Genomic DNA, 16,799 nt, shown 5'->3' with positions numbered 1-16,799 from the left:
AAGTAAAAGGCCAAAGAGTGTTTTTCACCCAAAGTATCCTCTAATTTTCAATTCTCACTTTTTAATTTTAAAAATCTCATTTATCTACCTATAAGATGATAAAATTAATAGAATCCTAAGGGGGGAGGGGGGGTGGGGGTGAAATAAGTCTTTTGGCATTTAAATCTTCATTTTCCACCCTATTGAATTGTAAAATAATTAATTAATGAGGTCCGTGGTTTTCTACAGCCCTTTTTGATAAAGTAAAAGGCCAAAGAGCTGTTTTTCACCCAAAGTATCATCTTCAATTCTCACTTTTTAATTTTAAAAATCTCATTTATTTACCCATAAAACGATATAATTAATATAATGCTAACCCTTTAAAATTTTATCTCTTTTTCCTTTCAAACCCTAAAAACTAATAATTTCTCCCATAGGCTAAGTTTCAATTCTCTGATGCCATTATCGGTGGTCTCTCCCTCCCGAAGCTTCCTCTCCCTCTGACAATCTCTCTCCACTCAGTTGAATGTCCGATTGACGTCAAATGAAGGCGAGAGGACCATAGGAGACGAAGAGCTTGGTCAAAAAATGAAGCTCTTTGTCTTCTCAAAAGAAGACGTCTGGAAAGACGATCATCCTTCCAAACAAGGACAAGATCTTCGTCTTCATCTTTTCAGATGAGATCTTCATCGATCGACGTTCCAGAGGAGGGCAGAGAGATTGTCGAAGTATAGTGATGCATCAAGGAATCTTCGTTGTCGGCAATGACGTCGAATTTACTGTCGGGAATTGAGAACTAAACCTTAGGGTGGAAATGTCATTTTTTAAAACTTAGCTTAGGGGTAAACTTTAGTTTTTAGGGTTTGGGGGGGAAAGCAGATTAAATTTTAATTTATTTTTTATATTACAGATAAAATAACAATTTTACCATTGAAACTAACAAACTTAACTCTCCATAGGTGAGTGTTTGAGATTTTCATAGTTAAAGGTGAAAACTTGATAGTAAAGAATACTTTGGGTGGGAAAAAGTCCTTTGGCCAAAGTATAATTCCGTTCACACGGTGAGTTTCCACAATCAATCAATTAAAGTTAAATCAATCTTCACAATCTTCACAATCAATCAATCTCTTCTTCACTGTAATCTCTCTTCATCATCTTCATTTTTCTTCTCCTCAATCATTCAGAAATATTTTCACTCACAAACCTCTTTGAAACTAGTTCCCCTGTTGTTTTCTCCGTTTTACTTTCTTTATTTCATAATCTTTTTGCCCTATTTCTAGTTCTTTATTTATTTCTGTTTCAATATTTTTGATTTCTTCAACCAAAAAAAAAAAAAACTTTTTGCTTTCGGTTTTTTCCGTTATTACTAGAAAGAATTATCATTTCTTGTATTTATTTTTAATTTCTGTGTATTTTAATTATTTTCATTTGCTTTACTTCTCTTCTATGTTTTTCAAACTTTTAAAAAGTTAAAAAAAATGGTTGATGCTGCCGGGAGTGTTGGGGGTGTGGTAAGTCCTGTCCTTCAAGTTGCCGAGTGGTTGGCTGCTCCGATTTGCCGTCAATTTAAGTACTTGTTCAACTACAAGTGCAACTTTGACAATCTCCAAGAAGAAGTTGACAAGCTGAAGAATACAAGAGACGAAGTTCAGCATAAGGTTACTGATGCTGAGAGAAATGTGGAAGAGATCAAACAGAATGTTAAGGACTGGCAGAAAAAAGTGGAGAAGACCATTACTGAAGCAGAGCAGTTGATTCAAGCGAAAGCAAACAACCCTCGATGTTTCAACGGATTGTGCCGCAACTTCATCACCAGCTACAAACAAAGCAAGAAAGCATTCAAATTAAAGCGGGATGATATCGATCCACTTCTTCGGCAAGAAAAGGAATTGGGTCCTGTTTCCTATCCCACCAATCCACCGGAGATCTGGCTTAGATCTAGTGAAAATTATGTGGATTTTGAATCAAGAAACTCCACTGTGAATAATGTATGGGATGCTTTAAATGATGAGAATGTGTACATGATTGGTGTTTACGGGATGGGTGGTCTTGGGAAGACCACTCTTGTGCAGGAACTTGGTAGGAAAGCTAAGAAGGAAAAGGTCTTTGAGGAGATTGTTTTTGTTGAGGTAAAGAAACATTTAATATAAAATTGTTTATTTGTTGAGGTTTGCTTTATTTTTTAGTTCTAAAGGGGCATTTTTTTTTTTTGGTTTTGCAGGTTTCAGAAAGTCCTGATGTAAAAAAGATTCAAACAACAATTGCAGACAACTTGGGTGTGAAATTCAAAAACGAAAGTGACATGGCAAAGCAGGTGTATTCAAGGATGAAGGACAAGAATATCCTTCTAATTCTAGATAATATATGGGAACCTCTAGAATTTGATAATATGATAGGAATTCCTCGCGAAATTGATCGTGGAAGAAATAAACTTCTACTCACAACAAGAGATTTAGATGTGCTGGAGAAGATGGGTTCCACAAATAATTTCACAATGGGCATTTTAAATGAAGAAGATGCTTGGAACCTATTTGCCAAGATGGCAGGTATTATGAATTTTTTATTTGTATCTTTTATTGCTTAACTCATAAATTTTATTGTTTTTTAATTCTATGTTGTGTTTTGATGTAAATAATAAAATATTAAAGTAATTATTTGTCGCTAAAAAATAAACTTAATTATGATTTCAGTTCTATATATTAGAAAAGTGACAGTTTAGCTTAAGTTAGTTAAGTGCAAGAGAATGTCCTATTGTCGAATCAGTAATTTGTTATTATATTTGTCAAATAAAAGAATTGTTATATTAAATGTATGATGAATAAATAAATGAAATCATCATTCATTTATTTTCATCTTGCATCAAGCTAAAAGCTAATGAATGTATTGGTGGGAATATAAATTGAGTCTAAAAGGACTCGGCTAGGTTCCGTCTTAGATATATAGTCGAGAAACCTTTGGTCTGTGCTGTAGAATACAACTACGTAAGAGTGTGGTATAATCTAATACTACAAAATTAAGCAACCTATTAGAAATGTGCACTTCTGATGTCCTGGGCTATATTGGACAATGCCATAAACCAGTTCTGTTTTCTCTGCCAAATTCATTTTGCTGCATTTTATCAAGATCAAGAACAAATCCAAAACAACAAATCAATATATTAGTTGCCAACGTTTGAACTTCAAACACCTATGACCACACATGGTAAAGTTGAGCATTCACTAAAAAGAGTTTGTTCTACAGAAACCATGTAGGATCTTTTGAGCAAAAAACTTCAATTAGCAACTGACGGCATGCAAGAAATCTAACAAAAGTTGCAACCTGAACACCAGACACTTGTGCTAAGTGACTAAAAGATAAGCATATTAATTGATTTACATATTTCTTCATATTTAAATCTGAATCACGCACTTGCAGCATATTCAAGCATGTAATAGGTCCGTTTTAACATTCTCACAATCATGTGTACATTGAAGTTAGATTTTTTTCACTTTTACCCTTCATATATATATATATATAGATTTTAACATTCTCACAATCATGTGTACATTGAAGTTAGATTTTTCTCACTTTTACCCTTCATATATATATATATATATATATATATATGTATATATATGTAGATATGTATATATATATATATATATATATATATATATATATATATGTATAGATTTTAACATTCTCACAATCATTTGTACATTGAAGTTAGATTTTTCTCACTTTTACCCTTCATATATATATATATATATATATATATATATATATGTATATATATGTAGATATGTATATATATATATATATATGTATAGATTTTAACATTCTCACAATCATTTGTACATTGAAGTTAGATTTTTCTCACTTTTACCCTTCATATATATATATATAAAAGTTAAACTTAATTCAACCGTTTCTATTTTAAGTTCAGTTTGAGCTTACAACTCTTGAGCTCACCAAACTCAGACTCAATTCTTACATAAATCCAATTGAATTGAGTTTGAATCTAATAATACTCAACTTACAGTCTGTCTTAGTATTCTGGTCAAGTAATATCATTTTTGTAAATATATTATTATTATCCGTAACACTGGGGTGTTTTTTGTACTTTCTGCAAACCTTGAGGAATAAATTGTTATATTTCTGATAATAAGAATTCATTTAGCTAAAAAATTTTGATTGATTTATTTGGAAATGAGTGAAATTCAACATTTAGAACTTTTATTGTCTTTAAATCCAAGTATGGATGTAAAATGAAAATCAATTTGTATAATCCTAGATATCTTTGCAGGTAACGTTATCAAAACACATAGATTGCATTCTCTACCAAATGATGTATGCAAAGAATGCGGGGGTTTACCTATTATCATTTGTACAATGGCAAAAGCATTAAAAAACAAGAGTCATCCATCTGATTGGAAGGTTGCGTTGCAAGAACTGAGAGCACCTTCTCCAACAAAGTTCACCGGATTCCTAAAAAAGGATTATATGAAGATTGCCTTGAGTTACAAGTATTTAAGAGATGATGAATTAAAGGAAACTTTTTTAATTGCCAGTTTATTGGAAAATAATACTTCCATATCAGACTTGCTCAGACATGTTATGTGTTTGGATATACTTGAAGGAGCTAATTTGACAATTGAAGATGCACGGAATAGACTAGATAAATTGGTTCGCGACCTCAAAGATGCTTGTTTGTTACTTGACGGATTCAAAAGTGGACAATTTGCTATGCATGATATTGTTCGTGATGTTGCCATAACAATTGCATATGTAGATCACAATGTGTTTACAACGAGAAATGACATTGAACGAGATTGGAAGGATAGAGACAAACTTAGGAAATGCACAAAAATCTCCCTAGTTAGTAGTAGTAATATTATTAATCAACTTTGGCCTAACAATTTGGATTGTCCAAATCTTGAATACTTCTATATGACTAATATGTGCAACTCTTCTTTCGAAATCCCAGAAGACTTCTTCACAGTGATGCCAAAGCTTAGAGTGTTGAATTTGGATGGACTACAACAATTGGCATTACCATCATCAATTGATCTTTTGACAAACCTTCAAACATTGTGTTTATATGGTAGCAAAATTAAAGATGTTGCTATTATTGGTAAGCTTAGGAATCTAAAGGTCCTTAGCTTGCAACATGCTTCTATTAAGAAGTTGCCTACAGAAATAGGTCAATTGACTCAACTAAGGTTGTTAGATTTGAGCTATTGTGGGCATTTGAAAGTTGTTGCTTCAAATGTGATATCAAAATTATCCAATTTGGAAGAACTTTTTTTAAAGGGATGTCCTATTCAGTGGAAGATTGAAGTACTTGAGGAATTGAAGCTCTTGTCTAGCCTTACTAGTTTAGAATTGGAAATTGAAGATGACAAGGTTTTGCCTAAAGACTTCTTTTCCAAAGAGCTTATAAGGTACAAAATGTCAGTGGGAAATTGGTTCGAACATCCAATAATTGATGAAGATGAGTATTTGAGGGTATTGAAATTGAAATTCAATCCTGCATTCTACTTGGAAGAATTATATGGAATCAAGAATGTGGAACTCTTAGGCTTATCCCAATATTTAGATGATGAGGACAAGGACGATCTTGAGCATTCAAAATTCAATTTGCAATCCAATGAAATCACATTGCTTTTTAATAAAGAGGTTTGATTTACTATAACTTCTTGTATTTCTCTATTATATATATTCTTATTTTCCTTTAGTTTTATTTTCATTTATTAACACTTTTTTACTAGTGACTTAAATTTTCAGATTTAGTTCAATTTCATTATCAAGTACTCTTCTTTCTTAATTTTTCTCATATAAGTTAATAAATATTGAAACAACAATTAACTTTGATTGTAGGTTATCTTTCCTGATTTAATGGTCTTGATACTGAAGGATATTATTTCTAGAAAGTTTTGGCACAACCAACTTCCAACTTCCTTCTTTCAAAATTTGAAACAATTGATATTGTGGAGATGTACAAAGATAAAATATGTGTTTCCTTCTACTATTGCCAAAAGCCTCCAGCAACTCCAATACTTCGAGATAATGGATTGTATTGTTTTAGAAGGAATTGTTGCTACAGAAGAAGGAACAGAAGCAACTGTCAATTTTTTCTTTCCGCAGGTAGCTAAATTGAAGCTTCATTTTCTACCAGAGTTTACAGATTTCTCTCCTGTAATACATCCTTCAACATGGCCAAAATTGAAAGAGTTGGTGGTGATACGTTGTCATAAATTTAAGATGCTTTTATCAGAGCCAATATCCCTGTGCTTGGACCAACAGGTATAAGAATCCAATTTTATTCTTTTTGTTTTTTTTATAAAAATTGTTTATACTATATTACATAAATTCAAACAATTGACTCAGTGGTTTCTAAGAATTCCATCCCTTTTTCTTACAGAAAAATATTAAAAGTAAAAAATAAAAATTCTCACTAATAATTAACTCAAAATATGTCTTCATAAATAATTAACAAATTTAGTAATACTAAATTATTTGTGAATAAGAGGAAATTATTCACAAATTTAATTATTCATTTTAATGTTGATTTTGATTTTTTTTGTTTAAAAGATCAATAAAGGTAAAACAGGGTCAGACATTAATTAAACTTTTATTTTAATAATATAATTATAAACTTAATTGGATTTTGTTTTTATGGCTTTGTAGATCAACCATGATTTGAAGATATTTCTATTAACGGATGGTTTGCAAGAGATTGGTTGGCGGAGTCAATCTAAAGATAAAGATCTTAAAATCTCCAATTATGAGTCAGCACATATTCCATTTGGGCTCTTTCCAAGATTTGAAAATCTTACATTTCTTTATGTTGACCGTTGTCATGAGTTCGTTAACTTAACAACACCTTCAATAGCTAGAAGCTTGGTGCAGTTGAGAGAATTGAAAGTATCATATTGTCAAATGCTAATGGAAATATTAGAAATTGAGGAAGATGCAACAACTGAAATTGTTTTTGAGAGTTTAAGTAAGCTATCATTTGAATGGATAGAAAGTCTTACATGCTTCTGCTCAGGGAATTACACTTTCAATTTCCCATCATTGGAGGAGTTGAATATAACAAAATGTCCTCATATGAAGACCTTCTGTAGAGGAATCTTGTGCACTCCAAAGTTACAAAAAATCAATTATGACAAAATGAAAGTAGAGAATAAGGGGAATGATCTTAATAAAACCATTCAAGGATTATATAAAAGGAAAAACCAGGTATGTATTCAATTAATTTAGTATAAATATTTACTTACCTTTGCAAGTTTTGTTAGTTTAGAAGAAAAAAATAATTATTTTTCAATTAGTTTATATTAAATTACTTAATAACACTTACTGCAGAACATCTCCCTTGATTTGAAGTTGTTGACATTGAAAGATGTTAATTCTACAAAGATTTGCTACAATAAACATCCAACTTCCTTGTATCAAAATTTGACACACTTGTTCTTGTGGAATTGTGGAAACATAAAATATGCGTTTCCATCTTCCATTGCCAAAAGCCTCCACCAACTCCAACAGCTAAAAATACGAAATTGCAAGGTTTTGGAGGAAATTGTTGCAAAAGAAGAAGAAGCAAATGCAGTTGTCCATTTTGTCTTTCCAAATATAACCTTATTGAAACTTCAAGATCTACCAGAACTTATAGCCTTCTACCCTGGAATATACACTATAGAAATGCCAAAGTTGAAAGAGTTGGAGGTGAAACGTTGTACCAAATACTTGAGCTTCAAAGAAAACAAGATGGATACTGAGTGTGACATTTTAGATCCAGAATCTATCTTCTTGAACAATGTGGTAAGAATCTCCTTTTTAGTTGTTTCTTGAAAAAAAATTTCTTTGTATATATTACGTTTATTCAAAAATCTAATCATAGAATTCTTACCACCTCAATTTTTCCATGAAACAAAAATTAAGAAAAATCAATGGTTATTTGATTTGAACAAATTAACATTAGGATCATTCAACAACTTTTATTGAGGTAATAATAAGATTTTCTATTTTCCAAAGTAACCTCCCTATTCGTTTGGATTTATTCTATCATCGGTCAACTTATATAATGATTTTCATCACCTATACAAGCACACTTTCTGGTTTAGATTGTGAATTGATAGGCAGAGAATACTACCAGGTAATAAATTGAATTATAATCTGTTCAGACTTATCCATGGAATTTTTAATTAATAGCATTACCATTTTTCATTAATTTAATCATGTTCAGAAATACTTGTATTGATTTTTTTCTGCAATTTGTCCTTCGCAATAATTAAAGTTCTGTTATAAGGATTATTGAAAACTAACTGGATTTTGTTTTGATGGATTTGTAGATTAACTTCAATTTGGAGATATTTGACTTATATGATCATGAGAGAAATATTAGTTGGCAAAGTCAATCTAAAACTTTTGCAATCAATCGGGATACCTCAGCAAATTTTCCACTTCGACTCCTTCAAAAATTTGAAAATGTGAGAGAGCTTCGGCTATTTTGCAGTGGTTACAGAGACATTAAGAGCGTGTGTGATCTCCCAAATCTTGAAGTTCTAGATGTATGGTGCTGTGAGGGATTGATGAGTCTAGTGTCATGCTTAGCTTCTTTCCAGAATCTTAAAGTTTTGAGGGTAAATTTATGCGGCAGATTAATGAAGTTGATTACACCTTTAGAGATTAGAAGTTTGGTACAGCTGAGAGAACTGAGTATATCAAGTTGTGAAATATTGACTGAAATAGTGGAAAATGAAGGAGATGGAACAACGAATACTAAAATTGTTTTTAACAATTTGAACAAGTTGTCATTTAAACAGTTAAAAAGTCTCACATGTTTTTGCTTTGGGAATTACTCCTTTAGCTTTCCATCATTGGAAGAGTTAATTATAGAAGATTGCCCCAATTTGGGGATTTTTTGTCAAGGAAGCTTATGCACACCAAAGTTAGACAAAGTCATTTACAAGTTTAAAGATGAGAATGACGGAGAGGTAGAGATCGGGGATAATGACTTGAATACAACTATACAACAAGAATACAAAAAACAGGTATTTATTGAATTAATTAGTTTATATTTGAATAATTTTTAAGAATATTATATTTTTAATGTTAATTATAATTAATCGTGTTTTTAACAATGTTGATAAATTATGATCATTTAAAGTCTAAAAGTAGCATTAATTTTCTTCACTTATTGTTTAAATTTATGTACCGTTCTTTACAGAATGAGAAAGATTTCCGTCCCGATGGTAGCAAACTGCAAAAGTCAAATGGTAAGTGTGTGGTGTTAGATAAGTTAACATTTCAAAAGAATATATAAGGTTAACTATGATATTAATTATAACAGAAAGGAACTATTTTATATGTTATGAGGACAAAATCTGCCTTTGTGGCTTCATTTTACAGAGCCATAACAACCTTCTGTTGTCTATAAACCTTTCAAAATCGTTGACTGTTGTTTATAAACATTTCTTCTTGAACTTATTTCAAAAGAATATATACGTTGCCTTCAGAAGTTCTATTGATTAAAAAAGCATGAATCACTATTTCCCACCCAAACTTTGCTTTTCCACTTTTTAAGTTAGGAAATTTAATTGTCCCACTTATATGCCTTCAAATGCAACAACTCCTGAAGCCTTGCTTTTGATCCCGCCAACACAGGCCCCTACTTCAGTGTCTCCTATGTTTGAATTCTCAAATATGGCAATTTCCTTTCATTTACTAATTTTGCACTTGTTTAATTATCATTGTTTTTCCACACTAACAGAAGTTTAATGTCACTATAGAAGATTCTTCAGACTTTTGTCGTTATCAGAACTCTATCACTGCCCAATGTTGATCAATGATCATGTTTGTTATTAAATTTTTTTGTTGTTGATGTGAAAGGTGATCAAGGAGCAAGTCGAATGGACGATTCTTAGACATAAACGAAGTATTGTCAGGAGGAGGACAAGAGGACTAGGACCTGATGACGAGTATAGAAGATGAGGAAGAAAGCAGCAGTAGATGTCCTCCGAGGAAGAAGCTCTGTCTCTCCAAAGAATAAACTCGTCTTCTCAAAGAAAGTTTCAGGCAAAACCATACCCTGTTATAACTTCACCCTTTCTCTTTTTTTCCTTTCTTTCTTTAACTCATAAAACACCCTCTCTTTACAATAAATGTTCTGCTTTTAACTTCTTGATTTCCTAATTTACTCAGTTCTGCTTCTGTTCTCTTCAGCTATTTTACTTCTCTATAGTATTTGTGTGCTATCTTAGTTTAATTTCCTAATATACTCAATTTTGTCTCTGTTTTCTTCACGGGTAATAGGGGAAACGTTTCCTTCAATGGTCACTGGTTGGATGAGTTTGTTCCCCTGAAAACGTCAGCTTATATAAGCCAAGATCTGCATATTGCTGTGATGACAGAGGGAAACACTTGAATTTGCAGCCCAATGTCTTGGTGTTGGAAACTGAGGAAGTAGGCTTCCTTAAATATAATACAATGAAGTTTTAATCATAGCCACCTAATCAATTCTCGTGAGTAGTTGTAAGGTACAGAGCTATTTTTTATTTTTCTGCTTGTGCAGATATGATGATGAAAGTCAGTAAAAGAGAGAAGACAGGCACTGTTCCGGATCCAGATGTAGATACTTACACAAAGGTATCTTCAGCATACTTATCTTGTTTATATCAGATGTATTGTTGTATATGCAGTTGCTACATGTATGAAATATTCATGACATGGACATGTGATACTACATCATTGGGTACAGTCCTGAGGTCGAGAGGTAAGTTTTAATTGCAATGGCTGTGTGTACAAGCACATTGTATCCTTTCATACATAAATACCTTTTTATTTAATTTCATCTTATTTATCGATTCGTTATGTTGCAACAACTGTTTTTTGATAATCAGTGCACCAATATCGAATGCTTATCATCAAGTATTCTCCAAAATGACAGTATACTGAATTCTTAGGATTAGCTTTGTAAATTTTTTATAGCAACGTAAAAGAAGGTGATTACATACTCAGGATATAAATTCCTAAACAATATGTTTAAAATCCCTTTTTAAATCATTTAAAAGTGGTGGCTGCAGAAAGCTTCTCACTTTCTGGTGGCTGAGGTTCTGATGTCTAATTGATTGTTGTGATTTTAGGTTCTTCTGTCAGTTCATTCTACTTTTTGTAGTGCACCTTGCCTTTATATCCATGTTACGGTTGTTGGCACCCGTCTGCCAGACTCTGGCTGCTGCTATGATAGCTGGTGTTTTTGCATTATACTAGTCCTAATTTTTTGTGGTTTCGTTATCACACAGACTATTTGGACCTTATCCAATTTGATATCAAAATCATCTTCGAAAAGGATAAACTTGTGCTATTTCATTGGTTGCAACCTTCATGCCAGGGTGGTTGAAGTAGGGTTTTCAGGTTTCTCCTCCTTCATATGGAGAGATAGGCCTTTCAGTAAATGAATGTTTCGCTCCTCAGTGGCAAAAGGTGAGCTCTCATAGGAACACTTTTTTTTCCTCTAATCAAGAAAAATATGCAACAATCTTGTCAGCTAACGAAACTATTTCTTATATTTAAAGCCAGATGGTAGTTTTACCAATGGTAGTGTTTGTGCTGCCCAGAAACACTACCATTGTGTACTTGAAAACCATGGATTATTAAATTTTGATGAATCTTATTTCTGACTAGCATTGGGCGCCTTGTTTGGCTTGGCTTTACTTTTCAACATTGGCTTTATCTTGACCTTGAGTTTGTTGAAGCGTAAGTTCATCCTGTTATCATATATTAACTTAAGAAGAAACAATGCTACCCAAGTTTGTTCACCCAGTAAAATTCAAATGCAGCCCCCTGATCATCTTGTGTGATGATTTTGCAAGAAAAGTTGGACAAGATTCAAGGAAGTCAAGATTCCGTTCATGGTAAACTTGTGAAAGAAAAGTCTAGGAATACTCCCACGAAGGTGAATTCAATTTCTTACTTTCAATTCAGATTTTTATCCATTTTTGTTTTAGTTGTCTTTGTTTCATTTTAATATTTGACATTATTTTTTTTGGTGTCTTATCTTATTTAACTGGTAGGATACTCTTACTAGTAGCATTTCAGTATATGAAGTATTATTTTGACATCCCTACAGTACTCCTCATTAGCCATTCTGCATTCAAAAACAATTATTTCCATTGCATGATATTTTAAGGCATCAGTTCTCATACACTCATTTTTGCATGTTTTGTGTATAATTTGCCTTCTACTTTCCTTTGGTTTTAGGAGAAGAAGAAATTCCCAACTGCTTTCTGATATTCTGCTGGATTAAGGCCTGGTGTGCTTACAGCATTGATGGGTGTTAGTGAAGCTGGAAAATCTACTCTTCTAAGTTTTGGCCATACGATGTTGTGTTGATAACAAACTTGTTCTTCTTGCTTTAATCTCTCGTGAATCAATCAGTAAGGGTTTGTTAGTACTGAGTACTCTCTGCTCATTCTCCTGGAAAACTGAATTGAGTAATCTGTGTTTGTTTGTTTGATTGATTGATTTTCAAAAGCCTGGATTTAGAGTGACATGGATTACCCAGAGAATGTATATAAACAAATGAAAGCTCTTTTCTTTTATTCAGTCAATGAAAACTCTTGAACATTTTCATAACAGAAGTAAAATTGAGTAGTTCATTAATGAGATGGTAATGTGTTAGGTCTCCAATTAAACATAGGAAGCAAAGGAATTAAACATAGGAAGATCTCAGGCACATTATCAGGAGAAAACAAGAAATAATGAGGAGACAATTCAGAAGACAACAAAGAGGCAAAATCAGGGCAGAGTTATTCAAAATGTTTCTACAGAAAATTTTCTATTTTAACCCTTTAACAATCAACGAAGTTTTTTCTTTTTAAATATTTTCAATGGAGATATTTTTATTTTAACTTTTAAAAATGTTTTTTTTTCAATAAATTATCTTTTAATAATATTTTATATATATATATATATTTTTTTTATAAGCTTATTTTTATAACTTAATATCAATAAACAATTATAAAATAAAAATTAATTACATCATTTAATTAAAAATTACAATCTTAATTTATATAAATAAATTTATTTAATTTATATAAAAACTAAGTTTTATTCTTTATTTACTTCTACTACTTCACTCATTTTCCACAATAAATTGAATTTGGAAAAACTTTCATTTTAGTTAATCTGTTATTCACTTTTTAGTTGGAAACCATCACTTATCCTAACTTAGTCAAATTTTTATCTCATTGATTTTTTTGTAAATTACAAGTAAAATAAAAAGTAATTCTGTTCAAGTTTATTGAATAAAATTAAAGGTAATTTAAATTTAATTTAAATAAAAATGACATAATTTGTCTTTAAAAGGTTATTTAAGTGAAAATAAAAAGACTTTGGGGATAATGGGACATGAATTATATCTATTACAATGGAGATCCGAAAATGAAGATGGATGAAGGTAAAATATAACCTCCAAAATCTTAAGGAAAAAAATTTAAATCTTTCAACACAAAATTTCTTTTATATATATATATATATATATATATATATATATATATACTATCAATATATTTAAAGAGTATAATTACTGTTGTAATAAAAGTATTCATAAATTTTAAAAAACAATTAAAATTAAATTTAAGTCAAATTAAATTCATATATAAATTAATTTAAATGTAAGTCTTTCTCCAGTGTCTAAAAAATGTTTTGTCAATGTCTTTTGTTTTTTTTAACTGATAATTTACACTACGATTCACAATTCACTCTTTAGCTGAAACTCACACACAAACAGGTACGAAAATCAAGCGTTCTTAATCAAAAATTTTCTAATCAATTTTTTTATAAATTAGGAGTTTGAATAAAATTAATCTTACTGATACTGTTTCACATATAATAGACAAAAAGCAAATAATTGTAAATTTTAAAAATTACTGTTCTTAAAATGATTTAACAAACAATTTGTAGATTTGTAGATTTGTAATTTAGTGCTGATCATGTATAAAAGTAAGGAAAAGCAAGGTTAAGAAAATGAGTTATTCATATATTAATTTGAAGAGTAGAGTCTGTGTCATGCAACAGCTTCCTAGGAGATGTAGATGATTTCCGAGGTATGAAATCAGAAAAAATAGAGAAAAATGATTACAGTGGAGGCCCACCATGCGAAGATGAAGATGAATGAGAGTATAATTTAGTCTCCAAAATCTAAAACTTTATTTTGTCTCCTCACTTTGAAAAAGAAGACAAAACATTGCTATACTAAATTTCTTTATTTTATCTCCTTATCAATCATGAAAGATTTTTCCATATTTTCAATCAAGATTTTTTCATTTTTACCATTTAAAGAGTATTGTTTCTCTGGGGCTGATGTCTCTGGTTTTATTCCATTAATTATCTATTATTATAGTAACTTATTCAAGTGTATTTATTGTAAATAGGGAAATGTTATATGCAGAAATAATATGTATTTTTTTATATATAAATAATAATATATTATTATATGAATAAATAATTTTAAATTAAAGATAAAATAATACTTAATTATATAGTTATATCTTATTATTTGTGCATAAAATTATATATATAATTTTATTATTTTAAATATATAAACAAATACATATTTATATAAGATTTGATATCCAACAAACTTATTCCCATCCAAGATTTATTATATTGTCAAACTCTCACTCAATAATTTTAAAAAATTTGGCGTAACACCCATCAATTGTTTCTATTGGTAAAATTTGTCAGTGATAAGAGTATCATTACCATTATACTCAACAACATTAAACAAATAAAATTTATTAGCTTCCCAAACCTAATTTTAAGAACAGATATCTTCTGCCTGTTAGGTTTTTTTTTTTTAATTGTTTACTGTTGTTAATTAACTTACACCCTGACGTCTGTATTATCTATTTCCATTAACCATTTTTCTCTGTCCGACGCTGTAATTAACATCTTTTGGCATCCAATTATATTATTTTTATGAGTAATACTATATGTATATATATATTTTTATACATAATTTAGATACATAAATAATATGTAATCATAAAATTAAATATTATTTTATTTTTAATTCAAAATTATCGAATCACATAATAACATGTAATCTATATAACTAAATTATATACCAAAAATATGTATGTATACTTTTATTCTATTTTTATTTTATTCTATTCTTTGTAGCTCACCATCATTTTTAATACCAGTATCAGTCATATGCATGAATCTATAACTATATATCCAACTTGTTTAAACATGATAGAATCATAAAAGAAAAGCTCGAGGCGTCACAAGTACACTTCTTTGATAGGTTTCCTAATTTTCTAGTGTTTGATTATACCTCTTCTACTGTACTGTTGTATTCCGCTGCACAAACCCAAGGTTTTTCTCCTTTATATTGGAGAGAGAATATCAAGTCTATTTGTAGTCTTATGTTTATTTACTTTTAGCTTGATGCAAGACAAAACAGTTTCAATTATCTTAGTTGGATTTCCTTATTTACTCAGTTTTGCTTCTATTTTCTTCAGCTAATTTACCTCTCTATGGTGTACTATCATAGTTTGCTTTCCCAATGTACTCAGTTTTGCTTCTGCTTTCTTCAAAGGTTACAGGGGAAAAGTTTCCTACAATGGTTACCGGTTGGATGAGTTTGTTCCCCAGAAAACACAAGCTTATATAAGCTATGAGGATCTGCATATTGCTGAAATGACTGAGGGAAACACTTGAATTTGCTGCCCAATTGGTTTTGGAAACTGAGGAAGTAGGCTTCCTTAGATTTAATTCAATGAAGTTTTAATCATAGCCACCTTATCAATTCCCATGAGTTGTTGGCATGCACAGAGCTTTTTTTTTTCTGCCTGTACAGATATGATGATGGAAGTCAGTAAAAGAGAGGAGTCAGGAATTGTTCCGGATGTAGACGTAGATACTTTCATGAAGGTATCTTCATTATGTTTGATGTCTTGTTTATATCTAATGTTTTGTTCTATATGTTGTTGCTACATATGTGAAATATTCATGGCAATGGTAGTTATTACAGCCAATTCCTAGCAAAGGACCAAATACAACCCTTCAAGCAGATCATGTTTTAACTGTCTTCGGACATCCCAGGTCCTTGAACTTAATATTTTTGGTGACACAATGGTGGGAGATGAGATGAGAAGAGGTATCTCTGGGGGTCAAAAGAGGAGACTGAGTACTGGTATTTTTTTATAAATGCATCTGTTCCACTTGGTAGTAATGTTTATAGCATAGATGATTGAAAGGAATAGATACCTGCAGCAGATTGTTGTGTCCACAAAAACTTATTTATGGATGAAATATGAAATGGTTTAGACAGCTCAACTGCATATCAGATTATTGCTTATCTGCAGCGGCTGATGCATATCTGTTAGGTGTCTCCTTCCTTGGTGGCTACTGGCGATATGACTCCAGCGAAGTCTGCTCTAGTAACCGGGTGCACGGCTTCAGTTAACAATCAATTTTAAATGAGCCATAACAACCATATGCGTCCTCTCCCTTCTGTAACCCTGTCAAAATTGTTGAGGTACTTCTAGTTCTATGCAATTTTTAACATTACACATAGCCAATATTAGCAATTTTTAACATAGTTTGGCTAAGTTCAACATGCCATACATCTATGGACCAAATCCAACAAATAAAATCCACTAAACAATTCAATTAGAAGCTGAAATTATTAACACTTAATGTTCAGTTAACTTATTTCTAAAACTCTCTGGTAGACAATTACTTATTTACATATTTTGTTGTTGAAATCCTTTTACTCCCTAACCTTGAAATCCCTTTAAGGTCTAGTAACAGATTCGTATTTCAAA

At 31.0% G+C, this 16,799-nt stretch overlaps 1 protein-coding gene across 8 annotated transcripts; it reads left to right on the top strand.

Annotated features, from left to right (window-relative positions):
• The first annotated feature begins 1,215 nt into the window (after positions 1 to 1,215).
• LOC123209803 (probable disease resistance protein At4g27220) lies at positions 1,216 to 12,599 on the top strand. 8 transcript variants are annotated; one of them, XM_044627950.1, is made up of 13 exons: positions 1,216 to 2,108; positions 2,201 to 2,525; positions 4,253 to 5,637; positions 5,839 to 6,264; positions 6,649 to 7,203; positions 7,327 to 7,782; positions 8,313 to 9,014; positions 9,191 to 9,239; positions 9,853 to 10,053; positions 10,276 to 10,425; positions 10,535 to 11,445; positions 11,647 to 11,917; positions 12,223 to 12,599. In XM_044627950.1, exons 1-9 carry the CDS (start codon positions 1,458 to 1,460, stop codon positions 9,885 to 9,887), a joined length of 4,584 nt encoding a protein of 1,527 aa, XP_044483885.1. In that variant the 5' UTR covers positions 1,216 to 1,457; the 3' UTR covers positions 9,888 to 10,053; positions 10,276 to 10,425; positions 10,535 to 11,445; positions 11,647 to 11,917; positions 12,223 to 12,599. The 8 variants fall into 8 exon arrangements, with proteins under 8 accessions (XP_044483885.1, XP_044483883.1, XP_044483888.1 ...); XM_044627948.1 differs by having other exon boundaries at positions 9,853 to 10,425; positions 10,535 to 10,608; positions 11,265 to 11,445; XM_044627953.1 differs by having other exon boundaries at positions 9,853 to 10,425; positions 11,647 to 11,718; positions 11,840 to 11,917.
• The last annotated feature ends 4,200 nt before the right edge of the window (positions 12,600 to 16,799 follow it).

The sequence above is a fragment of the Mangifera indica genome, chromosome 2 (assembly GCF_011075055.1).
Source record: "Mangifera indica cultivar Alphonso chromosome 2, CATAS_Mindica_2.1, whole genome shotgun sequence".
Classification (NCBI taxonomy): Eukaryota; Viridiplantae; Streptophyta; class Magnoliopsida; order Sapindales; family Anacardiaceae; genus Mangifera; species Mangifera indica.
The sequence above is the reverse complement of the archived record's forward strand: the minus strand, read 5'-3'. Positions and strand labels throughout refer to the sequence as shown.